Source organism: Dipodomys spectabilis, unplaced genomic scaffold (assembly GCF_019054845.1).
Source record: "Dipodomys spectabilis isolate Male_0828 unplaced genomic scaffold, ASM1905484v1 ptg000163l, whole genome shotgun sequence".
Classification (NCBI taxonomy): domain Eukaryota; kingdom Metazoa; phylum Chordata; class Mammalia; order Rodentia; family Heteromyidae; genus Dipodomys; species Dipodomys spectabilis.
The window spans coordinates 17,244,868-17,266,821 of NW_024870840.1; the positions used below are offsets into that span (position 1 = coordinate 17,244,868).

Below are 21,954 nucleotides of genomic sequence, written 5' to 3' on the forward strand. Positions count from 1 at the left end.
AACTCTCATTGAGATCAGAGACTACATCCCATGGTCCTGATTCTGCTGCTAACTTCCTATGGAGCCTTACAGCATGTATGTGTTTCTTTTCACATAAGAGGAGGGATCTGAAGCCAGGAATTGGTAGCTCATGTCTGTAATCCTAACTACTCAGAAGGCTGAGATCTGAGGATTGTGGTTCAAAGCCAGCCCAGGTAAGACTCTTATCTCCAATTAACCACCAGAAAACCAGAAGAGGAGCTATGGCTCAAAGTGGTAGAGTGCTAGCCCTGAGCAGAAAAGCTCAGAGACAGCACTCTGGCTCTGCCTTCAAGCTCCATGACCAACACAAAAAAATGAGGGATCTGGGCATTGAAAATAGTGCTAATCATGCCAGCTAATGTTCTTAATTTTGATCTCTTTTGAGGTTCTAAATAATTTAATCCCAGTGACACTGTCGCAAGAATACTGGGTCACAAAGAGACAAAGCCAACCATTTAATGACTAAAAAACAAGAAAGCTAGGATTCCAAAACAACCTTCTGGCCAAAGTGTCCCAAGGAGAGGCCTTGGGGACAATGAGGAACAGGATGAAGCAAACTGTTGGGACTTTTGGGGTCCCCACACCCATTTCCATGGGAGCCCTTCACATCTACATGCCTCTGTTTCATAGAATGAGCTCCTTTTTTGCTGACGGGGAGGAAGGAGAAAAGATCACCGCTAGCACAAAAGTTTGAAAGGCACTGGACCAACTAATCCTAGACCTCTCAGGTATAAGCCGGGATTTTCCCAGGGAATTAGCTCATGAGGGCCACAAAGAATAAGGACTACGTTCGGTCTTGGGAACAGACCCAGCTTAGCACACGGCAGGGTGGTTGTGCCCAGGGCATGGCTCCACACACCTACCTGTTCCACTCGAATCTCGATCTCTCCATTCACCTTCTTCCCGTGGAAATATTTCGACCTGCAAGGAAAGGAAAATCTACTGAGGAAGGTTGCAGACAGTTCTACTCTCTGCCCCTTTCTACCAAAGGCCTCAGCCCAAGAGGACATGGCACCTGTGCCGTCTCTTAGAGACATCATGTGGTGGAAGGACGAGGGGGTAAGGGGCACATCGGGGACACGAGTTCTATTCTCTCAAGCCATTGACGTTCCCATGCCTCAGTTGTATACGCAGTGAAAGAAAGCTATGCCCAAGTGTGCTCCACATAAGAAGGGCTATTTCAAAGATTAAATGAGACCATGAATAAGTAACAACACACTATTATTTCATTGCATTGTGTAATACATCAAGGAATTATTATTGATCTATCAATATTTGTCCAATGAAGCAGCTGTCAACTGTCAACATTTCTTAGGTGAGATCTCCCCCGGGCTCCCCACCATCCATCCATGCAACCATCTATCCATTCACCCTTCCACCCACCCTTCCATCCCTTTCTTCCATATCCCTGCCTCAATCTGCCCTTTTACCAACCAGTGGCATCCTCATGATCCATGACTCTAGGCAGAAACACAGCCAGTATTCTTGAGGCAGACTGTTCATTTTCCTTATGAGCACCACAGCCCTGACCCACAGTTTCTCCCTTGATGTGGCTTATCTTTCATATACTTTCTTCCACACAATCTATCACAATTATAGTGAACAATTATTCTTAGTAATTGCGTTTAAGCCTGTGTCTCACTAAACGATCAGAACAGCCTTGTCTCATCGTCATTCTATTCTCAACACCCATCAGAGTGCTCAACACCTAGTAGGAGGCCAATATTTGTGGAATGAATAAGTGGTATGATAGGTGAAGCCCAGAGTTTAACCTTCAGCCCTTTTTATCTGGAAGCAGGTGTTTTTATTTCCACCTGAGGAACATACATGAGGAATCTCCTAAACTCAGGAACACTAAGTACTTTGCTTCAGATCTGATTCCAGGCTTGTTAGTTCTGAGTCTGTGGATGTTTCCCCCAGTCCTAAAAACACACACACACAGCAGTGAAAGAGTGCTTATGGATTTAGATATCCTTCCAAAATCAAAAGTAACAGAAATTGGGGCTGGGAAGGTGGCTCAGTGGTAGAGTGCTTGCCTTGCATGCATGAGGCTCTGGGTTCTATTCCTCAGCAGCACATAAGCCGGAAGTGGCGCTGTGGCTCAAATGGTAGAGCGCTCGCCTTGAGAGCTGAGGGACAGCACCCAGGCCCAGAGTTCAGGCCCCATGACCAGCAAAAAAAAAAAAAAAGTAACAGAAATTTCTATTTGGTCTTTTTTGATCAATGGCATAATGAAGTCAATAGTTTTGGGGTACTTGTTTAAACCAGGTACTATGCTAAGTGTTTCCCTGAGCCTTCTTGAGGGAAGAGATGGCTCTTTTCTCTCCAGGCTCATTCTCCCTATTTTCCACATTTGGCACATGAAAATGAATGTACACCTGACTTTCCCATCAGTTTGGTGTGAGTCCTAGTGAACCATTTGGAAGCGTTCCCTTCAGAACCTTCTTCATCATGGAGAGCAAAGGAAGGAGTGACATTGTCCAAACAGAATTGTACTCATTACCTGACTTATGAAATGGTAACCCCTCTATACTATATCTTAATAATATTTATATACCCATATATATATATGTATGTGTATATATATGTGTATATATATACGTGTGTATATATATGTGTACACACACACACACACAGACACACACATCTCCCTTTTTAAAAGAACCTTCTGGGCTTCTTTGATTCTTTCCTTTGGAACATGGGTGTGGACAGCTCTTTTCCCAGCCTCCATTTGTGAAAGATTCCTCTCTACAAACCCTCTCAGTCTGTTTCCGGAGGCCTCGTCGATTCTCAGCCAATGCAGTGCACCTCTCCTCTTCCCAAGCTTGTCGGGACCCCTGACTGGCATCTCCAGTAGTAATGCCACTTTTTTCTCACAGTACTAACTGGCCAAGATGTCAATGAGGCGGGGCTCTCATTGGGCAGAAACTGTTGATGTGACTAGAAAGCAAGATTTTGGTTGCAAAGTTCTTCAAGAAAATATGTGCACACATATTCACACATACACACATATGCACACAGAGGGAAATAATTCACACATGTTGTGAATTTGATCACAAGCTCTCAATAATAGTGTTGGCAAATTCTAGATTTCGGGGGCCTTGTGGAGGGGGGAGACAGGTTTGTCTTCCTCTCTTGATGAAAACAACTTCATAAAAACTCAGAATTTAGACATTCTTTTTTGGGGGTGTTTGAACACAGCGCCGTGCTTGCTAGACAAGAACTCTACCACTCAAGCTATGCCCCAGATCTTTTTCCTTTAGTTTACTTTTCGGATTGGGCCTCATGCTGCTACCTGAGGCCACCCTCACATTGTAATCCTCCTCTTTCTCCCGTAGAGCCAAGATTACAGGCACCCACCACGACACCCATCTAAGCATAGAATTCTTAGAGTTCCATGAGAATATGGAAGCATGGGGTCCTCTCTCCAGTCCATGGTCCTCACTAATTTTCCATCTACCTTCCTCTCTGTTTGGTACCACTGCAGATTCTTGTGCAGGTCTGTGGACAAACCAGCTTCGTGTATTCCTCCCACCCACAGACATCTCTTAGGAGGATAGACCAACAAGCTGGCCTACAGAGACTCTGGAATTGGATCAAGGTCCTTTGGGGCAGGGACCTGAATCATAGTCTAGAGTATGATTTGAAGAGTCCTAGGAGATGCATCCCTTGGCCCTAACTGCTCTGCCTGTGGTGAGAGGATAGTTAGCAAGAGCTAGAGCGAGCTGCAGAGCAGGCATTCCGGGTGCTAGCTTGGGCCTGTAGCCTGCGAATGGCAACTCCACAATAACCACAGGCATGCCAGAAAACAAACAAACAAACAAACATGGCTGGGGGGCGGGGAAATCTTAGTTCTACCACTCACTTACCTACTGTGTTCTAAGACAAGGCACTCAGCTTCCACCCCCACCCCAGGTCTCAGTTTCCCCCTTTGTCCAGGGGTGATACAGCATAGCCAGGGGAAGGCTCTGGTGAGAAATTCACTTGGCTCTCTCTTCTGCAAGGCAGCAGAGTGGCTGGCACCATCCCAGCTCTTCTGCTCGCTTGCGGTGTGACCTCCCGTAAGTCTCTTACCCTCCGCCTGCCTCTGTTTCCACACCTGGAAAATGGGGGTGACAGTGGGCGCCACCACATGGGGTTGCTGTGGAGACTGCAGCAGGTGACACACAGCTCTTAGAACAGCTCTTAGCACACAATACACTCCAGTGTCTGCAGCCGAGGTCCTGAAACCGGATCCACGGGTGAGAGATGAGCTCACTATTGAGGGTGTGCCGACTGAAACCTCCTCTTCTTGGATGTTCACCAGCAGAATTATGGGATCCCTGGCTTCTGATGTGCCCACAGGTGTGATGATGCATGTTTATCACATGGTAAACATGTCATACTGCACAGAAGGACTGCCAGCCTCTCCACGTTGCTCCTCGACCTTCACATGACCTCTAAGGGACAATGGGGTAAGGATTCCACCCGACATTCTACACGAGAAGTTCCCACACAAAGCCTCACAACCTGTAGTGGTCTCCTCCTCCCTTCAGATGTTCCTGACAGTCCACACTGGCCCTCCCCACCCGGGTCATCTGCCCACAGATGACCCCCCCCCACACACACACACCATCCATCACTGGCTTTCTTCCATTTCATGGACCTACCCAACCTCCTGTGATCCCTTTGAGGTTATACGGCCAAGCCTTTGCACGCGCCATCCTCTCCGCATAGGATGTTTACATCTCTTCTTTATCCAATCCTCTTTCCAATGTTCCAACAAACTCATGGGTGGCACCCGCTTTGTCTGCCTGGGCAGTGTGGTGTGGCTGGCTGGGTACAGTGTCCTTGCGCAGTTTCCAGCACATTACACTTACAGCCATTATAACCCCGCTCTACCGCGTGATTACATAGTCATCCTCTGTCCCCTTGCCCACAAACATCGAACCTGTGAACTCTTGGAAACTAGAAGCAGTGTTATAATGCTCACTTCATGCCCAGTACCCAGTCAGGGCACACTGACCATGCTTGATGAGTCTGTCCATTGACTGGCTCCATTGACATTCATAAGGATGTCTGTCTTCTGCAGCCATAGGACTCCCTGTACTGCCATCTACTGGTAGACTGTTGTAATACGCTTACAAATTGACACCTATTACAGTACGGGGCTGGGGGGAAATCATTGCTTGGTGTCCGGCCTGCACAATGACCAGCAATCTTGAACTTGAACCTAATCTGTAGCCCAGGGTGCCCTGCATTACACTAATACCGCTCAAGCACTGCTGGTCTTGATGAGGCCTCACCTTCCAGCAGAAACGCGGGTTTTTGCCCATCTCTGGAATGTTTGCTGCAAGGCCTGGCAGGCTGAGGTGAGGGTCAGGCGGTCTGCATCCCCCCTGCCTGGCTGTGAGTCAGAAGTCTGTCTCCTGATGGGCCACACAGACTGCTGCCTCCTCGCCTGGTGTGGTGGGAGTGGGAGGGAGGGGGTTCATTCAGGCTGGAGCTGGAGCTGCCTCTGAACAGCTCGGTCTGGCAGAGCGTAAGGGAAGGGTGGTGTGGAATTCTAGATGCCTTGGGGGCTGGGGTTGCCGCCTCAGTAATTGACTGGCTGTTTGACCTCAGGCAAAACAGATGGTCTCTGCTGTGCCCACAGGCTTGGTCTTACATCAGCTGCCTCCTCTTTGTGCCCTAATATGTCCGTTCTCTTAAGGAGACCCCCCTCCCCTGGGCCCCCAACCTCCTGAACACCTTGGCCAGTCTGTCAACTCTGTAGTCTTGCAAAGGGGGTGGGGAGCTGTGGATCCTTCCAGGCTTCTATCTCTGTGGGTGGCCTCATATTTTACTGCCACATCAGAGAGGCACCAGGAAGGAGAATATTATAAACTGGGACGGTCTGGGGTGGGAAATCCCTAGGTTTGGGGTGGTGGGATGTGATGTGTGAGAGAGATTTATGAGGCGTGGGTACTGGGTTCTTTAGCAGCTACAGCAGGAGCAGAAGAAAGAGAATGAACACAAACAGGACCACCTGTGCCCCAGCCAGCCTCAAAAAATAAAAGCCATCCTGTACATGCAATCAAGGCAGCAGAGCCTCGGCCATGCTCTCTTCAGGACGGAGGGGCCAGGAAGATTCTATGTGGAGTGGAGGTCACCTTCTCAGCGGAAGAAGTAGGCGGGCTAGCTGCTCTTCGAGAGAGACCCAGCTCACCTCCACCTCTTTTATGAATTTCCTAGTGTGCCTCAAGCCAACATCCATCTCCTGAGTCCCAGATTCCTTATTGTAGGGTCTGCACAAGGATGCACGGGTCTGATACCGCTGACATGTGGTCATCTGTGTCCCCCCTGATCTTCACCAGGAGGGGAGAAGGCCTGAGGTCAGCCTTATTGTGCCTGGAGAAATGACAATCATCTCTAAGAGAAGAACGATGGCAGCATCTGCTTGTGCCTAGCCCGCCCTGACTTTGTCATCATTGTTTTTCTTGCATACCAGCAGCTCCCTCAGACTTTGAGGGTAAATAGAGTCATCAGCATCCACAGCTCCTGACTGCAGAAAACTGGCTAAAATATCAGGTCCCTGTCTTTGGCCTTCCTGTCTGAAGACACAACATTGTCACCTTTGTTTCTAGAGACTTCAAGAAGTCATCGATTTCACATGCACCAAAAGGAAAAACCATTCCCTTCAGCAAGTGTTGGCTGAACTTCTATCTACCCAGCCCAACCTGGAGAAATGCCCGCCAGAGAGGTGAGATACTGAAAGGTGTCATCCATTTCACGGTGCAAGTAACTAATGCCTGATCATTCGGAAAAAGGGTTTGTGATGGTCTAAGGGGGATGATAAGAGGACTCCAAGAATGATGTGCATTGGATGTAGAAAGGCAGGGGACTAGTCAAGGACAGAAGGGCAAGAAGGCTGAGGACATTATGTGTCCATCCATTTCTCTGTTTATTCATTCTTCCTCTCACACATCCATGCATGCATCCATCTATTCTCCTATACATACATCAACATATCTATCCACCAATACATCATATATACTTCCATCCAGCCTCCCACCCAGCATCCATTCACATATCCACCTATCCACCACCCAAACATATGGATGCACACATATTCTTCCACCCACCTATCCATCATCCACTCATCCATCCACTCATCCATCTATTCATCCATCCACTCATCTATCCACCCATCCACTCATCCATCCATCCACCATCCATCTACTCATCCATCCACTCATCTATCCACCTATCTACTCATCCATCACCCATCCATCCATCCATCCATCCATCCATCCATCCATCCATCCATCCATCCATCCATCCACTCTTCCTCTAGTATGTGCTCAGATTTCCACTAGGCCCTTGAAATTGCACTGAACAAAATAGCCCCCAGAGATCATGAGCCCTCACACCCAGTGCAGTCCCCCCCCCCACCATTCCCAGTCATCTCTCTTCAGTTGAAAACAAGTGGCAGACGCCATCTGTCACCGAGCTGATTTTCCTCATCGTAGGGAAGTATTTCTCTGCACCTGTGCTCTTTCGCTTCCATCTGCTCCTTCACTAGCGGAATGGCTTGTGTCCTTTGAGCAAGCTGCTCAGGCAAACTCTCATTTAGCTAAGCCCATTCTGCAGAGGCACCGAGCTCACGGCAAATCTCCAGGAAACCCACAGCCCTCTCATTCTGCAAAGCCAGGGTAGGAGGTCAGGAGAGGAGACAGGAAGCTCCATCCCTTCTCCTGCCCTCACGGATGCCTCTCTCCTGCCAGGAACATGTCAGAGGCAGGCTTCCACAGGCCCTGGGGAGAGAGACATTCTGTAATGAGGCTGGCATCTGCCCAGAGACCTGCCTCCGTCTTCCCCCCGGGCCAGGCTGTAACTCAGGCGGCATGGAGCCTGGAGTAACTCTGGCTCCAGAGTTACTATTGCTCAAGAAGACCCAGGGCTCCAAGGACTCCTTCGAAAGAAGGTCAGTCAGAGTGGCTTCGAATAGTGATCTTCAGATCTCAGCCTCCTGAATAGCTAGGATTACAGGCATGAGCCACCGGCGCCAGGCTCCAGATACCTTTTAGAGCGGCCCTGGGGCCTAATCTTTCTGGAACTCCAGTCATCACATTTCTCTTAGCTTCTAGGAGCTTCACCACATATTACCAAGAAATCCCAATTTTGCCTAAGTTAACCAAAGTCTTGTTTCTTTTCCTGACAAAGAAAACTATCCAACACGGCAGGTGGAGGGTGGTACCTTCTGATGGAAACAACCTTTTTGGGGACCACAATCTCCCTCCATCCTCATTGGTACCTAACGTGGAAAAAAAACACAGGCCCAGAGAAGGACACATGCCCCCTATCCCCAAGATCCCAGAGCTCAGCCAAGGTCTTTAGAAGGACATTGAGGAGAGAGGAATTCAGGACGAAGCAGCATCCACCAGAATCCTCTCCATACTCCCCTTCCAGTTTGGAGGGTGAAGCTCTCCCCCAAGATTCTAGCCGAGCGAGGGTCACAACCCTTCTCTGTTTCCCCTTCTCTCGCTCTCTGCGCCACCCCCAGGGATCTGGGTAGGAAGCCACAGGGCACCGGGCCCTTGGATTGGACGGCGCGAAGACCTCACGAAGAGGGGTCAGCACTTGAAAAATTCCTCAAGTCAAAGGGCTCGGGGCTTGGGTGCCACACAAGGCCCTCACTGTGTGCGCACATTGTCTCCCTCATAAAAGGGGCCCGGGGCCTGGGAAAACGGCGCGGTCTCCAGGCAACCGGGCAGGACGCTGGGGAATGCCCAGCCCCTCCCCCACCCCCAGGCACTGGGCACTCTGGAGGGAGGGGCAGGAGCGGCCGGGACAGTGTCCAGAGGTCCAAAAGCCACTTCAGGTAGAGCTGGGTGGCATGTCTGGGTCAAAGGAGGAATCAAATAGGAAGGTGACCGTCTTCTTTCATGAGGCCCTCCCCCACACCCCCTAACAGTTCCCCCACCCAAGCAGGAGGAGAGTCTTAGGAGCGGGGAGAGGGGTGAGGAGTTGGTTCTCCAGAGCCAAGTGTCTCAACAGAGAGCTGTGTGTCTCCTCTCTAAGCCTCTCCCCTGACTCCAGGGGCAAGGGATAGACTTAGAACCCCGGTGGCATCTCAGCCAGCGTCTGCCGGCCTGCCAGGATCTGGGTCCCCCTCCCCCCGCAGAGCTCCAGCAAGTCAGCGTAGAGGTCTGCCAAGAGGCGGCTTCCCTTCGAAGCCCCCTGGCTTCCAGCACTATTCTAGTCACCAGCAATTAGGAACTGCAATTAATTGTTAATAACAGTTACCATTTCAGGGCCTATTATGTCAGGCTAAGCCACAGAGCAATGCCACCCGTGCCATTGTCTTTAATGTGCACAATGACCCTTTACGAACCATCTTTGCTGGACCTGCTGTACGGCTGAGGCCGGCCAGGTCCCAGGCGGTTGGACTTGCCCAAGGTCACAGAACTGAGAGAGAGAGAGAGAGAGAGAGCAGGGACCAGAGCTCAGGGTACCTGGCAGTCTAGCTCATGATTGGCCACTGAGCTTGGCCCCTCCCTGCTGGGGAGAGATGCTCCTCCTGCTTCACAGGGAGGGAAGGCTGCTGTGGTGTGAGTCAATCCTGGGACTCAGTTTGGCTCCCCAGCCAGCAAGCAAGGCAGCATAAGGGCCAGACTATTTGGGTGCTGTTTGCAGAGTCTCTCTCATTACCATTCTCCAAAAGCTAAAATACGGGACATCCTGTTAAATTCAAATTTCAGTTGGGCAGCAAGTAATGTTGTGTATAACTCTATCTCCAGTATCGCATGGGATTTACTTATACTCATTCATTAAGTATTAACTGGTGTCCTGTAGTGAGTGTGTATGTATGTGTGTCTGTCTGTCTGTCTGTCTGTCTTTCTGTGTATGTCCATGTGCATGTGCTATTACTGGGGGTCTTATACTCTTGTTCAGCTTTTGGCCCATGACTGAAACTCTGCCACTTGAGCCATATCTCCAGTCTAGCTTTTTTGCTGGTTAAAATAGTCTCTTAGACTATTCTGCTCAAGCTGGCTTTGAACCACAATCTACAGATCTCAGTCTCCTGAGTAGCTAGCATTACAGGTATGAGCCACCAGTGCCCAGCATGGGCCATGGGACACCCTTAAGCCTCTGCTTTGAGTTCATATCTATCACTTTCCCTGACCCTAACCCCAAAGGTCCTACCAGGCCTCAACCGGGTTCTAAGGTGGCATAGGATCTTCGTGACTCTAGTCAAAACAGCTTGAAGCAGTTTGGCCTTTAAAGAGGAGACTAGAAGCTGGGCACCAGTGGCTCCTGCCTGTCATCCTAGCTACTCAGGAGGCTGAGATCTGAGGATCATGGTTTGAAGCCAGCCAGGGCAGAAAAGTCCCTGTGAGACTCTTATCTCCATCAAACCACTCAAAAACCAGAAGTGGTGCTATGGTTGAAGTGACAGAGTGCTAGCCTTGAGCACAAAGAGGCTCAGGACAGCACCCAGGACGTGAGTTCAAGCCCCACAACGAACTAACTAAATAAATAAAATCACAGAGTCTTTTGAGTTTCCAGCATGGGAGAAAGTAGGGGATCCCCAGAAATAACACACAAGGAAACCGAGACACAGAACAATAAAGCAATTTAGTCAAGACCACAGCGATGAGGCGTGGCAGAGCTGGGACTTTAACTTCACTCTGCTGCCTGCCCACTCTCCAAGCTTTACATTTTATCTTCCTTGCCTGTTTAGGTCTCTCAGGGAACATTCTGACCTGCTCCGAGATCACATTTCTTCATATCAGAGCAGGGGAAGGAACTGAAAGAAAAAGCCTTGCCTGAGACACTTTAGTGCTTAAACTCAAAAGCCAATATGATGGCTTGAAACCCCTTTGTACAACCACCCAAAGATCATTTTAAAACAATAAAATGGGGAGGGGGGACCAAGATGGCGACGGGGCAGTAGGGAAACGCCACAGCTCTCTCCAACCAAAAAGAGAGTTCGAGTTCCAACCTTTAATCTCCCCAAGAGACCGACAACAACAAAAAGACGAACACTCAGAGAAAAACCAGAGGTGGAAAATAACAAAAAAAGAAAGAGAGGAAAAGAAGAAATTCAGAACAGAGAAGAGCGAAGACCCCTCCCCCAACCTTTACTGGCCGCGCGGCAGTGCGCCAAGCCGCCGGCCAGCCGGCCCGGCGGGGGCTGCCGGAGCCACAGAGACACAGGGGGCTGCTTGCAGATCACCAGGTACCGGATTGCAGAACAGCGGATCGCCAGGAACAGAGAAACCTACCAGCCGGGAGTCTCCACGAGGATCCCAGAGGATCCCACCCCCACCCCTCACTCTCCACCGGAGCGGAGAGGCTCCATCCCGCCAAAGCCACCCGGCACCAGCAGTGCGACAAAGGGACCTGTCCGCAGACCACCCGCCCAATCGCGATCGCAACGACCAGGCGGGGGGCCGCCCAACCCAGCCCGCAACCACCCCAACTGAACTCGGACTGCAACAACAACTGACGGACTGCAACAACAACTGATGACCTACAGGGTGAGTACCCATCAGGGGACAGGGAATCCATCAAGGGAGACCAGAGCTAGAGGGAATCCCCAGACCCTGACCTAGACTTCCTACTCCAACACCCGGACCACAGGACCCACTAAAACTGGGAACTGTTCGAGAGCTCCACCAGCTGGTGGAGCACACTCTGCTGGCCAGGCCAGAGCAAGAGCGCCCCTGGAAGGGAGCTTAAATGCCCAAGCCAGGAACAGCGCCCCTGGGTCAAGACTACCAACAGTAGAAGAAATTTGAACTGTGTCCTCCAGGCTGCATAACCTAGGTGGTATACACATTAGCACAGGCCTAACGAGCGCGCTCCAGGCTGGGGCCGGAACCAGGCCAGGGGACCGGCGCCTGAACAAGGCAAAAAGGGTCAGAAGTGGGGCTGTGGCTCAAATGGTAGGGTGCCAGCCCTGAGCTGAAGAGCTGAGGGACAGCACCCAAACCTAGAGTTCAAGCCCCCAACCAGCCCAAAACAAACAAACAAAAACACATCAGGAGCCCATAGCAGACTCCAGTATTTGGGAGAGTGCATCCAGAGCATCTGATCTTCCCAAGAGCACCCGCAGGAGCAAACACAAGCAGTCTAGGCTGCTCAACCCTTCCAAAGGCGGGAATTGCTACAGCAGAGAGCTGAGAATCCTAAGTAAGTCAGAATAGCAGCTGGAAATAGGCTCCCAACAGAATCCAGATCAGGCACAGACTCTCTCTACCAATACAGAATCAGCAACCAAGCAAAGACAGACACACCAAAACAAGATTGAAGAGCAGTCTCCTGAACCCCCATGCGAAAATCACAGAGAAAAATCACAAGGTTTACCACTACCCAGGACAGCAAGCTCACCTCAAAAGCCAGCAGCCACGCAGGGGAGAGCCCCAGTGGGAGCAAAGCAGGAATGGAAGACAAAAACTACATCCAAGGGTTGCTGGAGGCAATGACTCAAGAAATAAAGCGAGAAATGGATCAGAAATTGAAAGAGCACAAGGATGAACTATCAAAAGATATACAGGATATCAAACAAAAATTGGATGCAAAAATAGAAGCTGCACAAACCTCAGTAAGAAGTGAGATAAACGCCAAATTAGAGGTAATGCATACTGATCTCACCTCATTGAGAGGTGAGATCAGTACTCTGAGAACCAACATTGAATCCATAAAGGGATCCATTTCCACCATGCAAACCACAATAGAAGCCACGGTCAACAGAGTGAATGAAATGGAAGGTAGAGTGTCAGATACAGAAGACAGAATACACCAACTGGACCAAAAAGTGACAGATATGGAAAAATCACTCAAATTAAACCAAAGGGAAATTCAAGAGCAAGCAGATAATGCTAAAAAATTTAACCTTCGCATAATCGGAGTGGACGAAGGTGAGGAATTCCAGAGCAAGGGAATGCAACACCTATTTAACAAGATAGTCAATGAAAATTTTCCCCACCTCAAAAACGACCATCTTAACTACATCACAAAAGCTTATCGAACACCCAACAAGCAAGATCCCAGGAAAAACACTTCTAGGCACATAATAGTAACAATGATGGATCTGAATAATAAGGAAACAATCCTGCATGCAGCAAAAATGAAGAAGGAGCTATACTACAACGGGAAAAAAATTAGAATCACTGCAGATCTCTCCACACAAACAATGAATGCAAGAAAAGCCTGGGAAAGCACCATACGAGCCCTGAGAGCCAATAACTGCCAACCCAGACTGATATACCCGGCAAAGCTAGCATTCACATTCGATGGAGAACTGAAAACTTTTAATAGCAAAGAAAAACTAAATGAATACATAAACATTAAGCCAGCATTACAAAGAATTCTAAGAGGGGGGACACAACCTGAAGAAAGCAACCAGGAACTGGGACCTGCCCCAAACAGGCATTACTCAAAGTCTAACTGAGCAAGCACAGGAGGAAAGGAAAGAAGAAAAACTTAGGAAAACGGAATGGCAGGGACAACAATGCATCTCTCTATACTTTCTCTTAATATAAATGGGCTGAATTCGCCAATTAAAAGAAAACGAACTGAGGACTGGATCAGAAAACAAGACCCATCCATCTGTTGCCTTCAGGAGACCCACCTCTCAGCCAAACATACAAACAAACTCAGAGTGAAGGGGTGGAAAAGGATCTACCAATCAAATTCCCCCAATAAGAAAGCAGGTGTAGCTATCCTGATATCTGACAAAATAAATTTTTCATTAAAATCAGTACAGAAAGACAAGGACGGACACTACATATTAATAAAGGGAACAATCCAAGAGGAGGATATAACCATCATCAACTTATATGCCCCAAATATCGGTGCACCCAGATATGTTAAACAAATGCTCTCAAACTTACAGAATAAAATAGATCCCAATACGATAATACTAGGAGACTTTAACACGCCACTCTCACCAAAGGACAGGTCTACCAACCAGAGGATTGGCAAAGAAGCTACCGAATTAAGTGAGGCCATACTTCAAGCGGAATTAACTGACATCTACCGAGTATTTCACCCTAAAACAACACAGTACACATTCTTCTCAGCAGCTCATGGAACTTTCTCCAAAATAGACCATATCATAGTTCATTCAAGGAACTTAAGCAAATACAAAGGGATCGACATAATCCCCTGTATCCTATCTGACCACAGTGGAATCAAGCTAGCTCTCAATAACAAAGCATACCGCAGAAATTTCTCTAATACATGGAAATTGAACAGCACACTCCTTAACAAGGCCTGGGTAACAGAAGAGATCAGAGAAGAAATAAAGCATTTCCTACAACTCAATGAAAATGAAAACACCTCACAAAGAAACTTGTGGGACACAGCAAAAGCAGTCCTGAGGGGCAAATTTATTGCCCTCAGTGCCCACATCAAGAGAATGGAGACAGACCAAGTAAATAATCTCATGTTGCAACTAAAACAGCTAGAAAAACAAGAAAAAATGGGACCTAAAGCTACTAGACGAAGCCAGATAACCAAATTGAGAGCAGAGATTAACCAATTAGAAAATCAGAAAACCATAACCAAAATAAACCAAACAAAAAGCTGGTTCTTTGAAAAAATAAACAAAATTGATGGCCCGTTGGCAAGATTAATTAAAAAAAGAAGAGAGGAAACCCATATTAATAGGATTAGGGATGCCACGGGAAACATCACAACACGTACCCAAGATATCCAAACAATTCTAACAGACTACTTTCAAAAGCTATACTCTCTAAAGGAAGAAAATCTGGCGGAAATGGATGCATTTTTAGAGAAATACAAGTTACCCAAACTGAGCAAAGAAGAAGTTAACCAATTAAATAAGCCAATATCCTATAATGAGATACAGGAAGCTATCAAAAGTCTTCCAACAAAAAAAAGCCCAGGACCAGATGGATTCACAGCAGAATTCTATAAGACCTTTAAAGAAGAACTAATACCCATACTCCTCAAGCTCTTCAGAGAAACAGAGAAGGAGGGAGCTATCCCAAACTCATTCTACGAAGCCAATATCACACTCATCCCCAAACCAGGCAAAGACCCAACCAAAAAGGAGAATTACAGGCCAATCTCCTTGATGAACACAGATGCAAAGATCCTTAACAAGATTCTAGCTAACAGAATCCAGAAACACATAAAAAAAATAATACACTATGATCAGGTAGGCTTCATCCCAGAGACACAGGGATGGTTTAACATACGTAAGTCAATAAATGTAATCCAGCATATCAACAGAGCCAAGGTCAAGAATCACATGATTATCACCACAGATGCAGAAAAGGCCTTTGATAAAATTCAACATTCATTCATGCTAAAAGCTCTGGAGAAAATAGGAATAGAAGGAACATTTCTAAAAACAATAAAAGCCATTTATGACAGACCAATAGCCAATATTATACTTAATGGGGAAAAGCTACAACCAATCCTCCTAAAAACAGGAACAAGGCAAGGATGTCCACTGTCTCCACTCCTCTTCAACGTAGTCCTAGAACCCTTAGCCAGGGCAATAAGGCAAGAAAAAGACATTAAAGGGATCCGCATAGGGAAAGAAGAAGTGAAACTATCCCTTTTTGCAGACGACATGATACTATACCTCCACGATCCCAAAAACTCCACCCCCAAACTTTTAGAAATCATAAGTCACTTCGGCAAAATAGCAGGATACAAAATAAACCCACAAAAATCAGTTGCCTTCCTATACACTGATAACGCACAGGAAGAGAGGGAAATAAAGGGAGCAACCCCATTCACAATAACCTCCCAAAAAATAAAATATTTAGGAATTAACCTAACCAAAGATGTAAAAGAACTATTTAATGAGAACTATAAAAAGTTAAAGAAAGAAATTGCAGAAGACACTAGGAAATGGAAAGACCTCCCATGCTCCTGGATAGGCCGACTTAATATAGTAAAGATGGTGATACTTCCAAAACTAATATACAAATTCAATGCAATTCCTATTAAAATCCCAATGACGTACATCACTGAAATACAGAAAACAGTCCAAAAATTTATATGGAACAACAAAAGACCTAGAATAGCCAAAACAATTCTAGGGGATAAAGACAATATGGGAGGGCTATCCATGCCGAACTTCAAACTCTACTACAGAGCTATAATCACAAAGACAGCATGGTACTGGCACAAAAACAGAACCGAAGACCAATGGAACAGAATAGAAGATCCAGATATAAATCCACAGGCCTACAGCCAGCTGATATTCGACAAAGGAGCCAAAGACATACAATGGAAGAAACACAGCCTCTTCAACCGCTGGTGCTGGGAAAACTGGGCAGCCACATGCAGAAAACTAAAAGTGGACCCCAGCCTATCACCATGCACCAACATCAACTCAAAATGGATTAAAGACCTTAACATTAAACCTGAATCTCTGAAACTACTGCAGGACAGAGTAGGAGAGACACTTGAACTAATAGGCACAGGAAGGAACTTCCTGAACAGAGTCCCAGGGTCACAACAAGTTGGAGAGAGTCTCGACAAATGGGACTACCTTAAAATAAAAAGCTTCTGCACAGCTAAATCTATTGCAACTAAGCTAGAAAGACAACCAACTAATTGGGAAAAAATATTTACCAGCAATATATCAGACAAGGGGTTAACATCCTGTATATACAGGGAACTCAAGAAACTAATCCCTCCCAAACCTAACAAACCAATTACTAAATGGGCAAGGGAACTAAAGAGGGACTTCTCAAATGAAGAAATAAAAATGGCAAAGAAACACATGAGGAAATGTTCATCATCCCTGGTGGTGAAGGAAATGCAAATAAAGACAACCCTGAGATACCACCTTACCCCAGTCAGAATGTCCCACATCCACAAATCAGCCAACGACAAATGCTGGAGGGGATGTGGAGAAAGAGGAACCCTATTACACTGCTGGTGGGAATGTACACTTATACAACCACTTTGGAAAGCAGTCTGGAGGGTCCTTAGAAAGCTAAAGATTGACCTCCCTTACGACCCAGTCATACCACTTCTAGGCATCTACCCTGAACAACAGGAACCAATATACAAGGACACGTGCACCACTAGCCAGGGCCTTGTTGGAGCACCCGCAAGCCCCCCAAATACCCCTGCCTTGGCCAGTGTCACCTCTGAGAAAGCCTTGGGGACAGGTGCTGGGCAGCCTCCCAACATGCTCAGCCGCAAGTCCTCCTTCCAGCGGAGGTGGCAGTGGAAGCCTCAGTTTCCCAGCGAGAAGGACACTGGCCAGGTGTCAGAGGATCCTTTGGGGGCCCCCATGAGATTCAGTTTGGAAAATCTGCCTGCTGGGGGTGAACTCCCGAAACTCTCTCCCTGCCCAATAGGAAGCCCCAAAGCTGCAGGACTGGAGGCCAGGCCCAAGTTCATGATGACGCTACTCTGGACTTGTATGGGAAGCTGACGGGTCTACGGTAGACAGTATCCATTCCCAGCCCCCAATGGGTGCAGAGGCAACTTCAGGACCAGCGGTGGCGGGGGGGGGGGGGGGGAACTAGCAGTGTTTGGGGCTGAGGATGGTAGAAGAGGGGATCACGCTATCCCAGAGTAGGAGGGGGGGGCGAGGAAGGAGTGTCCATCACTCTCAGAGCAGACCACGGATGGCCTCCCTTCATTATCAATCCCATAGGGGAAAGCCAGGTAAGAAGGGACAGTGCCAGCCCAGCTGGTTTCCTCCCTTTCTACCAACTTCCTCCTATCCGGAGGGAGGCAGTTCGCACAGTGTGGACCGGCTGACACGAGGTTGTCCAGCTCTGCCAAGGCTGATCCCAGGGACCATGAGGCTGGCCTGCCACCTGCTGGCCACTTTTGGTCACGCAGGTTAGGCCTGTTGGGGGAATTCTGCAGGCAGAATGGAGCGTGTTTTTCTTTTTCTCCTTCTCCTCCCCCTCCTCATTCCCCTTTCTTTTTCCCTTTTCCTTGTGAGACAAGATCTAACTATCCAGTTCAGACTCTCAAACTCTTAATCCTCCTGCTTTAAGCCTCCCTCACTTAAAGATTACAGGTGTGCACTACCACACTCGACAAGATGGAGATTCCAAGGAAGCCAGCTTCATTTTGGAGAACATTGGAAATGTACTAAAAGCCAGAGAGGCGAGCCAGCTCATGTTCATGAAGACTCTAGCATGGATTTCTGTATCAGAGGCTGACAGGTGTGTGGAAGAAAGTCTCCGTCACAAACACCCAATGAATGGAGATGCAACTCCCGGGTGAGTTTATAAGTCTAAGTCTCTTTCCTCCCTTTTTACTCATGGAAGGAGCAAGAAGAATATCTTAAACCAAAGATTTCTGTTCTCAAGAGCTAGTTAATGTATCAGGTGCATGCTACGTGACCCAGATGCATCGAGAGTCTTCTGGTCAACATCAGGTCCTTATCAGCCTAAAATGTACACTCCGACCCTCCTTGTGGATTGAAGAAACTGGACACCAAGGTTAACATGTGAGTGTCACTTCGGCTGGGGCCACAGATGCGTTCCAACTGCATCCACTGCCCCTGCGCCACATGCCACGTGGGCAGATGCAGAGAGAAAGAAGATCCAATATCATCCACCTGGAAGCTAGCAGGCTAGGATGACCAACGAGAACCCTAGCACTATGGGACAAACCATCCAGTCTGCCCAGTACTGGGCATGAAGATATCAGATAAACATGTTTAGCAAGGGATCTCTGTTGAGATGAATGACTAATGTCATATAGAAAGGGTCTGAACTGTCTGCAAAGATACCCCCACACACTTAAACAACCCCTGATATCTGCAGAGTAGCGCTTAATAGCACACAGTAAGCACTTCGGTATTAACATAGGTAGTAACACTACTTGCACAAGTGAACTCTGAGGTAGGTACTGAACTTCACAGAAGTCATAGCCCTGCTCTGCGGGTAGAGATGGGATTTGAGGGTGACATCTGAGCTAATGGCTTATTCTCAACCACTGCAAACCCCCTTGCCCCTCATTATGTATTCACCCTTTCTCTCCCCCCTCCACACACAGGAAGCATCTTTCCAGACAAATAGCTGAGCCAGAAAGAACGCAGGCAGCACAGAGCTGTCCCAAGGCAAAGCCAGATGTCAGGTTGAAGATAAATAGAAGGGCCATGTGGCCATTTAGGTACTGGACAGCAGAACTATCCAGGGAAGGGGATCCAATATCCAAACCAACACCTCTGCAGACACTAAGCCCTAAGGACCGATCCTGAGGCTTGAGGTTTATAGGAACACCTAACATACTAGAACCAAGCTTCACGACAAGCACCTTGGAGCACCCCACTGCAAAGAGGACTCACAGGACAACAGTGACAGGTGAAGTCACAGCGATTGCTTAGGAAAGGGAGCCTGGTGTCCAAGTCCTGAACACACACTTAACGTGAACTCTATACGGAGAATGCCTATCAACAATCAGCTACTCCACTGAGCGTAAGTTCAATCCCGGACCTAACTCAGTTGTATTCACAGAGTTAACTTTGACAGATGGACGTGAGTGAACACCAGAGGATCTAGAAGTGCTCATCTGTGCAGGCACTACATAGCATCAGCCTTCCGGAGATGCACACATGCGTGGCCTGCAGCCCCAAGGGCTGGGCACGGGCCTACCCTCAGAATCCTCTGCTTCCATCCACGCCCTCTTCTGCCCTGGGTGCAGTGCGGCCGGGCCCCTGCATGGGGGCTGACATTTTAGACTGTGGATTCTATCTTCAGCTGCCGCAGGAGAGCGGCACACCTGAGCGCACAGGCTGCACTGTGTACTGATTACCAGTTGAATGGCTGTTGCAGAGCTCGGCACATGGCCAGGCCTTTGCCTGTAGAACGTGCCATCTGGAAATGCTGTCCCAGAGGCTGGAGGGCATGTCACTTACGCCCGCCTTGGGTGTCTTGGACAGGCTGTGGAGCCTCCGGGAGAGCAGTCCACGCTCAGGGAGCCGACCCGCAGGATTTGGGATGAGGACTTCCCAGCGAGCCTGTGTTCATATCTCTCTACCTCACTGTGGGAGGAGTTAGGGGAAGGCTGAGACCAACAGTGGTTTATGGGGCGACATTACCCGCTGTATGTCAGACTGAAGTTTGTCTCAGTCATGGGGCTTGAACTCAGGACCTAGGCGCTGTCCCTGAGCTCTTTTACTCAAAGCTAGCATTCTATCACTTTGAGCCACAGATCCACTTCTGGTTTTTGAGGGGTTAACTGGAGATAAGAGTCTCAGGGACTTTCCTGCACAGGCTGGCTTCAAACTGTGATCCTCAGATCTCAGCCTCCTGAGTAGCTAGGATTACAGGCGTGAGCCAATAGTGTTCCACAGTTCCCCCCACCCCTTTTGAAAGGTAACATGGCTTATAGGTACCTGCCATGTTTGGATTTGGGTGTGTGTGCGTGCACATGCATGCATGTGTGTCTGTGTGTGTGTGTGTGTGTTGGTACTGAGGCTTGAACACTCTTACTTGGCTTTTTTTTTTGTTTTTTACCAAGACTAATGCTCTACCACTTGAGCCACACCTCCACTTCCAGCTTTTTGCCGCTTGATTAGAGATACAAATCTTAAAGATTAGTCTTACAGGCTGGCTTTGAACCACAATCCCCAGATCTCAGCCTCATGAGTATCTAGAATTATAGGCATGAGCCACCAGCATCAGTCTGCTAGCATCCACATCAAACACACTGACACACTCGCAACCCGACACTTGAGCGGGTGTATGGGATGGTACAATCAGACTATCATAGCCCGGGTTCAACTTTCATTTCCTTTTCTCCTTCCCTTTCTCTATCTCTCCTTTTTCTCTTTCTCCCTCCCTCCCTCCCTCTCCCCCTTCCTCCCTTTTCTTTCCTTCTCTCTCTCTCTGCTTTCCTTCTTTCTTGTTGGTCATGGCCTTGAACTCATGGCCTGACACTGTCCCTCAGATTTTTCCCTCAAGGCTAGCACTCTACCACTTAATTGGTAGATTAATTGGAAATAAGTCTTATAGACTTTCCTGCCTAGGATGGCTTCAAACCATGATCCTCAGATCTCAGCCTCCTGAGTAACTGGGATTACAGGCGTGAGCCACCAGTGTCCAATTTCAACTTTCTTTCTGGCTGGGCTTTGCTGCCCACAGGACTTCAAACACATTTTCTGGTTTGCAGAGCTACTGGCCTTTGAGCTGCCAAGGTTAAGCTCGTGGAGAACGGGGTATAACGGGTGACTGTCAGCTTGGTAAAAGTTAACTTCCTTCTCTGTGGCCAGTTTCTGAAAGCACACAAACTCTCTCCTGTTTCCCCGAAAGAGAAGAGACAAGCCTCGTCTCAATTCTGCCCTGGGAGTGGCATGCATCCATCCCGTCTTACCAGTCTGTGTGAGCGTCATCAATCACCAACAGGACCCTGGGTCTTTGGACCATGGGTGTGGAGGGCGTGGGGGGCTCTGCCAGCCCCACAGGGCCCTGTGACGTTTGCTTCATGGCACTGGAGAAGGAGCTGAAGAGGCTGGACCCCGGGGAGGAGAAGGAGGCTGCCAGGGGCTGGGGGTGCCTCCTCTCCATGGCCGGGGAGGCGGGGGAGCTGGTGGAGCTCTCTGGGCGCTGCAGGTCGGTCATGTAGCCATTGGGCAGGTTGGCCACGAAGCTGCTGTCGGAGAGGCGCCGCCTGAGGAAATTCATGGCTGCGGTTCAGTGGGGATGGCTCCTTCCTCGGATGTGTACGGTTGAACTTCCCAAGACAGTTGCTGGTTAAAGGGAGTGATAGGCCTTGGACCAGAGCAGCATCAGGAATTTCGTCAGCCGTAGTGGAATTCGCTTACCTGTTGGAAACCGGCCAACAAGTCCATTAGTGGAAATGACCTCTTCCCCTTTAAGAGCAAATAGCTAAAGCATTTCCCTTCCCTCCACCCCATCCGCTGCTGGTGGCAATATAAATTAGGACATCCCTTTGGAAAGAAAGTTGGCCATCAGCCTTAGAAACATATCTTGTAACCTA

At 48.3% G+C, this 21,954-nt stretch overlaps 1 protein-coding gene across 1 annotated transcript in view; it reads right to left on the reverse strand.

The window, feature by feature from the left end:
- The window catches only part of Syn3 (synapsin III), a 364,727-nt gene extending 343,052 nt beyond the window's left edge, over window positions 1-21,675 (reverse strand). Inside the window, exons 1-2 of the mRNA XM_042693264.1 lie at window positions 21,328-21,675; window positions 885-942 (exon numbers count right to left, since the gene is read on the reverse strand). Of these exons, the coding sequence (XP_042549198.1) occupies window positions 885-942; window positions 21,328-21,638 (369 nt within the window). The 5' untranslated portion in view covers window positions 21,639-21,675. The remainder of the gene's footprint in view (window positions 1-884; window positions 943-21,327) is intronic.
- Window positions 21,676-21,954: the final 279 nt, after the last annotated feature.